Source organism: Euprymna scolopes, chromosome 8 (assembly GCF_053919585.1).
Source record: "Euprymna scolopes isolate OS-2025 chromosome 8, ASM5391958v1, whole genome shotgun sequence".
Taxonomy (NCBI): Eukaryota; Metazoa; Mollusca; class Cephalopoda; order Sepiida; family Sepiolidae; genus Euprymna; species Euprymna scolopes.
Window position 1 is genome coordinate 95360160 of NC_136489.1, and position 10697 is coordinate 95370856.

General features: G+C 32.0%; 1 protein-coding gene across 2 annotated transcripts in view; it reads right to left on the reverse strand.

Moving 5' to 3' along the window:
* The window catches only part of LOC145283654 (E3 ubiquitin-protein ligase RMND5A-like), a 50603-nt gene extending 40115 nt beyond the window's left edge, over positions 1-10488 (reverse strand). Inside the window, exon 1 of one of the 2 annotated variants that reach the window (XM_080132648.1) lies at positions 10098-10488. In XM_080132648.1, the coding sequence (XP_079988774.1) occupies positions 10098-10233 (136 nt within the window). In that variant the 5' untranslated portion in view covers positions 10234-10488. The remainder of the gene's footprint in view (positions 1-10097) is intronic. The other variant, XM_080132649.1, reaches the window with a different exon arrangement.
* Between the last annotated feature and the right edge of the window lie 209 nt (positions 10489-10697).

The window sequence follows — 10697 nt, forward strand, 5'->3', positions numbered from 1 at the left end:
TTTTTACTTCAGGAAAATTAATGGGTCAGTTTTTACGATGTGCCCTGTTAAAATACTGTTAAAAACTCGCTCAATATATGTTACCGTGACATAGGTTGACATATATTCGGCGGGTTTTTAATAGTATTTTGTATAGTTTTTTATTTATAACACCTTTTCCCAAACTTACGGTGTTAAAGAGGGTGTGAGACGCCATCTTGAATTTTCCAACACATCGGTAAACACTGTATGTTTTTCGAGCTGAATAAATATATTACATTGAATAAAAACACAAAAAAGATATCCAGTTGGGTAGAAAAGTAACTTATCTTGCCTTTGATAACATTTATTTATATATTTGTTTTTGACTATTTTTTCGAATCTATGTGTACAGTAATCTTGCCAGGATGCGGAGGAAAATGAATGAAGGGGGAGGGGAATAAAATAAAAACATTTTGGAAACAGAGTAAGTTTGAAAGAATTGCTTTGCACAGAAAGAAATTAATGAAAAAATAAAAATAAATTTCTTTTCTTTCTTGATTTTTTTTTTAGTTTTTTATGAAAAAGGAAGTCAAAATTAAGACTATAAAAAACAATTTTTATTAAGAGCGAACCTCAGTCGTCAGGTCTGTAAAAAAAAAAAGACGTGGAATAATCAATAAATGTTTTCTAATACAAATTGTTTTTACTTATGTGTTCATTTGTCTCTTTGAAGTTCGTTTGTTTAATATATCGGTTTGCAATATAATTTTGTCATTCTGTCAGACTCAAATTTTAAATCTATATATCTATAAAAGTGAAAGTGTGTGTGTGTGTGTGTGTGTGTGTGTGTGTGTGTGTGTGTACATTTCCCTACGAAATAACTCTTGTCAATTTTTAGTCTACAGACTCGAAATTTGATATACAGGGTACTGAGATTTGGAAAAATCTATGTGATCGGTTTTTAGCCAGAAATTTGGCGATTAAGGGGTCAAAGTTCAACGATTTGAGCTTTGAGAACTCTACCAAACTTCTCCGACAATTTTGGGTCTACACACTTTAAATTTTAGATATAGCTTCCGTGGACATGGATCTAACTTAATAACTTGATTTGAGCCCAAAACAATAAATTTTCAGGGGTCATAATAGGGGTCAAAGTTTAAAAAATTACCCCCTTTTATTTTGCTCAGCATACACCTCCAAACACCCGGGCAACGCCGGGCACCCATGCTAGTTAAGGTATAAGACGATGTGCTTCTACCCCTTATAATGGAAAAAAAAAAAAATGTTTACGAAGATATATTTTAAGCAATCATGAACCAATAAACAAAAATGCTAAAATGAACGTTAGTTAAATTTCTAAAAAAGTTTGTAAATGTGCATGTACCCTACCCACCAATAAAGGAAATTAATGAGAAAAGAATGTTTACAAAGACATTTCGATCAAGTTTTAAACCATTGGTTCTGGTGATTTTGCACGAAGGAGAAATGCTTACAGACTGAGATAATTCCCCCAACTCTTTATCTGTGCCTAAACCTAAACGTAGATTCCGTGATCAAAGCTTCTTTCTTAGAACTGCACGCCTGTGGAATTGTCTTCTGTTTTCCTGCTTTCCAGCTGTCTATAATATGGTTGTCTTCAAGTCCAACGTGAACAAGTTTCTGATGAGCCGTTCCACTTAAGTTAACAAATTTACCGAACTTCCATTACTATCGATTACTATATTGCCCTTTTGACTACTCTACACTCTTTAACCCTTATCCTTGCGTGGCCTATCGGCCTTGATAAGTGGTGACGCCTATGTAAAAAAAAAAAAAAAAGGATGAATTTGTTTTGGTTTGATGAAGTGATTAGTAATGACCTGGAATAGAGACTTGCACAGTTGTGTTGTTAGCTCGTGTAAGGAAGGAAAAAGTCTTTAAGAAAATAAATGTGAAAAAGGTAGGTGAGTTAACGCTGCACAAAAATGTGCATGACCCGCAGCCCCGGTACAGAAAAATAATTTTTTAAAAATGTAAGCGTAGGAATATTAAAGTCAATCGTAAAACCATTGGTTCTGGTGTAATTTAATGAATAAGAAATCCTTCTAGACCGAGTTATTTATGTTAAGTTATTTATACAGTGGTCATTAATTCACAAAATGATGCCTGCAAATTAAAAAGAAATGAAAACAAAAAGAACTTCTTTTTGTGTATGTTGAATGTGAAATGCAGACCATAAGAAAAAATTTTTTCTAAAGCGTCAGAAAATCACCAAAATTATGTTTTTAACTTTGGTGCTAATGTACTTTCTGTACCATGTTCTGTTGTAAATATGTTCAAAGTAAAGCCAAGTTTTACAATATCTTCTTTTATTAAATTGTTAGGTGAAAGTACAGAATAATCACAAAACACCCTATCCTGCCCATATAAAGAATGGCAATCTAAATAATAACGAGATAAAAAAAAATAATTTATAAAGCTTCAGAAAAATCTCCAAAACCTGTGATTATGTTTTCAGTTTTGGTGCTTATGCACTTGTCATACCACACAAATTTGTATATATTAATTTCAACATTTATGATGTCTTTGTTTATTAAATTGCCAGGTGAAAGTACAGAGTTGTTGCAATACACCCTCTCCTCCCCATGTCAAGAATGGTGAACAAAGTAATAAGATATTGGGGAAAAAAAATAAATAAATAAAATCTGTGTGCGTTTTTAGTTTTGGTGCAAATGGACCTATTGTTAGTTTTGTAAATATTATTTTCAAGGCAAATTAAAATTGTATGATATTTTGTTTTTATTAAATTGTTAAGTGACAGTACAGAATAATTACAAGAAACCACCTCCTCCCAAGAAACAGAAAAATAAACAATTTGTAAATCACAATATATATATATATATATATATATATATATATATATATTGCTGATGCATGCAAAGCAAATCTTTATCCTAGCCAGTTACAAAGCATGTTTGCATGGTAGCTAATAAGCATCATAAAATGACCTGTGTATAGTGTAACAACTGTAAGCGAAGTGGAAAAAAAAAAAAAACAGTATATCATGTATGTGCATCCATAGTGAAAGGAAATATTTGATCACTGTGTTAGACGCCTCGCTGTGGATACATGTAAATGAAGGCTATGGACAGAAATTAAGCATATCAAACAATAAGTCAACAGGTGGTCACGTCTGTGCAGATAAGCTGCAATCGTCTTAGATGAACGTGGTGAAAATGTTGGCCTTATTAGACAGCAGGATAAAAAAACAGGAGAGTTTGTTTTGTGCATGCAGCAACACCATTTTGTATAGTGTGTAACTGTTAGAAAAAGACTGTAAATTAATATTCATGTATTCCGAGAAACTCAAGCTAACAACCAATCAAAATGGATAGACTTTGTGAAGAGAGTGAAGAGTGGTCATCATTTTAAGAAAGGGAAACAAAAAACTAATGTCAAATCTATTCATAGAAGAACGGAACATGGACGGCACCAAGAGAAGATGTGGAAACTGGAGTAATGTTTCTGGTCGCTTTGAGGAGAGGAAGAGTAGTTAAATAATGAGAGTAAGTATCACATGCGAATAAAAGTTACTCTTCTAGGAATTAATATAATAATCTGTGAGAACAAATGAAATCGACTTGTAATAATTGCAAAACCAACATCGGTTAATGGCTAGTAGTGAAATCATATTGAATCTTTATGTGGTGTTTGTGTTTTCATAGCTAATGTCAGTTTTGTAAAGGAGAAAATTGTTATTTTATTGATATAGATAGAAGATAGATAGATAGAAACATAAAACATTTTCATAAAAGAGCAGGTTAAAAAAAATTAAAACACAGACCCCCCCCCCATCAAAGCGCTAATGAAAACACTAAATAAAATTAAGGCCGCCTCCAGAGCACTACTAAAACCAAGTTTCTAACCCCTTTCCCCTAGAAGAGAAATTATTTTTGAAATGAGCATTAAAAAAACTTAGGGGTCCCTCCAGCACTAAATAAAAATAAGGAAGCCTTCAGAACACTACTAAAACTAAGTTTTTACTCCTAGAAGAGTAAATATTTTTTTAAGTAATCAGTAGAAAAAAAAAAAAAAAAAAAAACTCAGGAGGCCTCCAGAATGCTACTGAAAGCACCAACTAAAATTAAGGAGATATCCAGTGCACTACTAAAAATATTTTGAAGTATTTGATTTTTTTTTTTATTTAAGAATAAAACTACTTGCTGATTTTATGTGTGTTTTTTTTTTTGTACAACCTTTTCTTTCCATCATGGATAATATTTTGTTTGTATTTTCATATGGGTAGAATTCTGTACGAGTACCTTATTTAAGAGTGATTTATCTTGCCTTTCGTAACAGTAATGTGTTATACACTACTTTTATTTGTAAGAACAAACATTTGTAAAAAGTTATAAACACAAAAACTTATCCATGTAAGTAGAAAAGTAATTTAACATGTAACAATGTTTTCACTTGAAATGCATTGGTTTAAAAGCTCACTGACTTACACAAGGAGGCCACCAGAGTACTAATAAAACCAAGTTTCTAATCCTCCCATCATCTGATTTATTAGTATCAAAATATGTTCTCAAATAACATGATAAATAAATCAACAGTAACAGTGTTTTAGTATTAGTAGTATAAATAGTTTTTTTTTTTTTTTTTTCTATTGGTATATACATGTCTCTTACTCTCTCTCTCCGTATTTCTCCTCCTACTTCCACTATGCAATCATTTAATTGTATGTAATGCTTTAAAAATTGAAAAAATAAAAAAATGAAAAAAAATAAATAAAAATGCCAGCTCTTCAGGTTCAATTTCAGTATTGAAAGGGTCTCTGTGCTTTGGAATGTCCAGCGGTGCTTCATCAAAATAAGATTTGAATTCTACAGAAAAAATTTGGAGATGTTCGGTGATGCAACTTTTGATGCTGATAGGAAGTTTAATCCTCTGCATTTGCTTGTCTAAGAAAAGAAACATAGGTGCAGACTTGGCCTTGGTTTGTGCCTTCCAGACTTCAGTTTGAGCAGACAGTCTGGTAAGCTTGTCTTGAATGTTACTGACTGTCAAACCACAGTCTTGCAAGGATTGGTTCATTTTGTTGAGTCAGACAAAAATATCAGCCAGGTAGGCAAGTATCATGATAAAACTCTTCATTGTCGAAATTGGCATGGAGGTTGTTTTCATTCTCTCATAGAATGATTTCGGCCTTCATATGGAGTTCATACAGCTGAGAGAGGCATTTCCCCTTCATTAGCCAACAAACTTCGGTCAAGAACAGAAGTCCCGTATGTTGCATTCGTTGGCTAGAAGTTGGAAGAGTCGATTTTTGGCTTTCACACAAATGGAGTTGATCACTTTGACTGCAATGTCTATGACTTCCAACAAACGTGACAGAGTTTTCAGCGCAACAGCATATTGGTGGAGTGAACAGTGGAAAGACATCACGTGTGACTATTCATTCTTAACAGAGCTTTGAATGGATCAGGTGAGTTACATGTAAAACTCCTTTCAGTATATGAAAATTTCAGAATATGAAAGCCAAACCGGAAACAATTTTGTGTCTCGAAGTTCCACTGTATATAAAATAAATGACTTTTTCTATGGCTAGAGTCTTATCTTATTTATACACTACAAGTTTCTACATTTTGAATTACATTTTCCAGTGTCCTCTTATGGCTCTCTAATCAAAGGGCTACAGGAGGACCACAGGCCCCCATTTGAGAAACAATTTAGAATGAAATAAGAAACAGATTTTATACATGAGAAAAATAGAGATAAAATTTTAAAGTATCCAAAAACAAGAGAAATTTAAGAGACAGCCAATTATGTCTTTGCAAAACAAAAGCACCTATTAGATTAGATAGAAATAGTAGAAAACATTGTGTTCAAATACTTTCGTGCAAGGACAATATATACAATTGTAAACTTCCAACTGAGTATTCCGATACCTTTTTTTTTTTTTTTTTTCAATCACCTATGGACAAATATGTATTGTCAATCCGTTTTTCTTCTTTATTTTCAATAAATTTCTAGTATTTTGATGTACAAGTTATTTTGTCATTCATTTTTATTGTTAATTACAAAGAAAATATGCATACAGATAGACACATTATTGTATTAACATTTTTTTTCTCAATTTCTGATCCTGATCCAATTTTTATGCAAGGTTTTAATTCTAAACCTTGATTCATTTATAATCTATTTAAAATAATAAAATTTTAACAGAACTTGTTATAGACTTCCAATATTGGTTCTGCAAAATTCAATAATAGCTGAAGTTTTTAAAATAAATAACATTTTAGTAAGTATATATTTTTTCACCTTACTAAAATGAATAACAATTTTAAAGATAAAAATATTTTTAAAAAATAACAAGCGATTATGATTTTGAGTTTACGTTTTTTTTTTTTAACTAATAATATAAATAGGTCTTGACAGACATGAAATAAATGCAACACCCAAAGCGATTTTTGGTGCTTATATAGATCAGACCGATGGATACCTATTAATTAGGCTCTGTAAAATCGGGTGACGAGTTGATTACAATCAAAAGGCGATCACACAAAATTAAACTAGAGTTCCTGAAATAGGAAGAAAAAAATTAGGTATTTTTACTGTAAAAAGAGGGTGAAAACTGAAAAGAAAGGATACTAGGCTTGTTTTAAACAAAAAATGCTTTAAAATAAGTTAAAACTCAAACTTATAATTTTAGGTAAAAGAGTAACTTATCTTGCGTTTGGTAACATTTATTTGTTGAATATTTGTTGTTAGTTGCAGCAAAAAAATACCCCCAACTCACTGTTGTATTTACGGCAATTTCTAACAATTGTGCTCCGAAAACAAAGATGGAAATGTATACAGTCGATGCGAATACAAAACGTAAACCACCAAGCATAAGACAAAACACAAAACCATACAGAAACACCCCATTTCAAAAAAACTATTCCAGGTTCAACACTTCTTGTGTTAATATATTTAAGATATTATTTTGAAAAAGGATTTCATTTATAGAAATGTGAAAAAAAATATTTTCTTTATTTTGTTTATTGTTTTGTAATGACACAAGTGTAAAAACAAAAATATTATGTGAGAAATTCTACAATTATAAGCAGGTCCCTCATTGGCTGATTGGCCACCCACTGTCTTCGTTTAGACCAATCAGATTGATCGAGTTTTTAATCGCCAAGTGATGGGCTTGGCAAGCTTTTGAATGCGTTTTTTTCAAGTAGTTCCGGACAAGCAGCCGGAGAAAAAACATGGAACTCAACTCTCTCTGGATATGAGGCACTTGGGAACCTCTACCCTTCGTCTCCTTGAGACTTTATTTTAAAGCCTACATGGTTAGGCTAAGTTATTATCTCAGACATTTTTTAAGATCAGAATTATTGATCTGTCATTAATGACTTTTCCTTCAAATGAACATTCCTTATGAACTTCTGTGATGTCAACTTTAGTCGAGAATTGAATCTTTCATCAGAAGGCATCATACCAACTCCTTCAAACGGCTGCAATTAATCTGATCTTTGAACAGTGCTGAATCTGAATTCCAGTTCCTGCTGAAGATAAAGGACTATTACCTTTTGAGGTGTTACCAGCTCTATTCAGAGGCAAAATAAGTATTTCATTTTTTGCAACAAAGAACAAATAAAATTTGTGTCGAATTTTAGAGGTATGCTTTGTTTTAATTGTTAATTTTTTGCCACTGTCTTGGAGCAAAAATAGAGAAGAAATATCTTACAATTAAAGAAATGTAAAAAATAAAGTTTATTTTTTTAATTGTTTCACTACCGGCGTTGCCCGGGTGTTTGGAGGTGTGTGTTGAGCAAAAAAAAAAAAAATGTGGTAGTAGGAAGGCAGGCTCAAACCCGTACGGTGAAGGAGGAAAAGAACAGGAAAAAAGTGACGTCTTTGCTGTTACAACCACCGTCAAACTGGAAGTGACGTAGGTTTAAATTAAGGCTAGACAATCAAAAAGAGGGGATGACTTTCGAAAATATCGGTGAAAAAAGCGACCCCTCCCCGTAGAAAAGTGCCCAATTGAGAGTGAAGACATTCATGTTTTTAGCCAATTTTTCGGTATTTGTCGTCTGAAGGGTCGGGCTTTAAAACGATACTGATCTTGTGAAAATCCATCGCCTCTGTCGAAAGTTTTAGGCAGACATGCAAACATACATACATAGATTTATATATTGGTAGCTCAAATTTTCGACCCAAACCAATTTAAAAAGCTTGCCTTATCTCTGAATACCCTTTATGTAAAATTTCAAATGTTTGGACCAGAAATTGTCTGCAGAGGTCAAATTTTTTTAAAATTTTGATCCCTATTATGACCCCTTAACATTTATTGCTTTGGGCTCAAATAAAGTTAAGTTAGATCCATGTCCAAGGAACCTATATGTAAAATTTCAATTGTTTCGACACAAAATTGTCGGAGTTTGGTAGAGTTCTCAAAGGTCAACTCGTTGAACTTTGACCCCTTAACAGCCAAATTTCTGGCCGAAAACGAATTACAAAGATTTTCTCAAATCTCCATACCCTGTATATCAAATTTCGAGTCTGTAGACTGAAAATTGACAAAGTTATTGTGTCGGGAAATGTACACAGACAGACATTTTCACTTTTATAGATATATAGATTATAAATATGCATACAGATGGACACGTAAACAAAAACACTTTCTTGAAACAAAACACCTCTACATCGTCTCGCACTTCGCACACGAATCAAAAAATAAATTTTTTACATTTCCATAAATTAAGTCTTTGAAATAACATAAAATAAAACCAAAAGTGTTCAAACTAGCATAGTTTTTTTTTTTAATGGGGTGTTTCGCATTTCGTTTCATACTCTGTGGCTTCCGTTCCGTATTGGCATCGACTGTATTCATTTCCGCCATCTTTGTTTTGGGAACGTAATTGTTAGATATTGTCGCATTGGCATTGCATTTTTAGTTTATCAAAGTATTTATATTGTTATATATTTTTCTATCTTAATTATTGTTTTTTTTAAATTATTTTTTGTGTGTATGCGGGGAGTAATTGTTTTATTTTATGTTATGTTATTCTTTAATATAACATCACTCGAACAGTTTGCTTTTATTATTATTTGTTTGTGTTTTTGTGCATCTATGTTACCGCGCTGAAATAATAACGTTATTATTTAGAAAGCCATTCTTAACATGGAAGAGGAGGGTGTTTTGTACTTATTCTGTACTTTCACCCAACAATTTAATAAACAAAAATATCGTACGAATTGAATTTAACTTGAAAAAAAGAAAGAAAAAAGCGGTAACATAGGTGCAGGTGCACACGTACCGTTGTTTGTTTCGACATGGATTGTTGTAGACTTTGTGTCTTGGTTTACTCAATTCAGAGAACGATTCATTTTCTAACGGAAGCAAATAAAATGTCCACATGAAATGCAACAATTCACAAAAACAAATAAACTGCTGGCTGCTCGCGTGACTAACATTTTAAAAATAATATAAAGCAATTTTTTTTTTTAATACAAGCAACAATGTAAATATATCAGCATTTTTTTTTTTTTTTTACGACTAGTTTAATTTTATATTGGTCACCTTTCGGCTATAATTCGGTACTGGATTTTGAGCAGCCATGATGGACCCATGGGGATTAATCTATGTAAGCATCTATATAATCTGAATATACGATTCTTCAGAATCCTTACAGATTTTGATAAATAAATACGAATTATAATTATTTTGATACTTACACAGAGAAGATTATCGTGCTGAAATAACGTCATTATTTAGAAACCCATTCTTAACATGGAGAGGGAAGGGTGTGTTTTGTTACTGACTATTCTGTAATTTCACCTAACAATAAACAAAAAATAGACCGTAAAACTTGAAAATTAATATATATATATATATATATATATATATATATATATATATATATATATATATATATAGTACGATACCTTACCTTCTCTACATAAGTACCAAATTTGTTTTTGTTTTTTTTGTTTTTTTTTTTCAAAAGAATCCATTTTAAACTTGTTATGATTTTGAGTTTGTTTTGAACTCCGTGTCAATATATACAAATACATGGTTCATTTTTTAAACATTGACGAAGTCGCTTGAACCATTCTTTTCGTATAATTCGATGAAAGAAAATGATAATTTTAGTTACCTTCACTGATCTCCTTTCTAATGTTGTCGACTGAAGTCGTAATGTCTCCCAAAGCTCGTTGCGTGTGTTCACGAAGAGCGGAGAATTTCGATAAAACCTTCTCCAGTTCTTTCTCGACCAGTTGACAAACATCCATTTTGTTGACAGACTAAAAGAATCAAAATGGAAGAAGACTATGGGAGAAGGGGAATATTATTCGGTATAAATATATTATTGTTATTATCTCTATTTCCCTTGTAAATATGCTTCTGCGAGGCCCTTAGTTGGGTACACAACGACATAACAAAAATAAACAAGAGTGAGAGCAGTAGGAGTTATTTGTTGAAATATGTTCAGTCTTCTTCCTTTGTCGAGTTTGATACGCGATTAGTTACGTCTCTCTTACGTCACCGGGTCTTCCGTTTAACCAAACCGGGTAGTCAGGATTAGAATTCCAATATAATGAAAGAATTCTATAATTAAAAAAAAAAAAAAGAAAAAGGAGTATAATTTTTAAAATATGCAACTCAGCTCGACACTTATTATATGAAAACATTATATTTAATGTTTTGGGTTTGTATTACTGTAGACATAGATTCGAAAAAGTTGTCAAAAAAACAA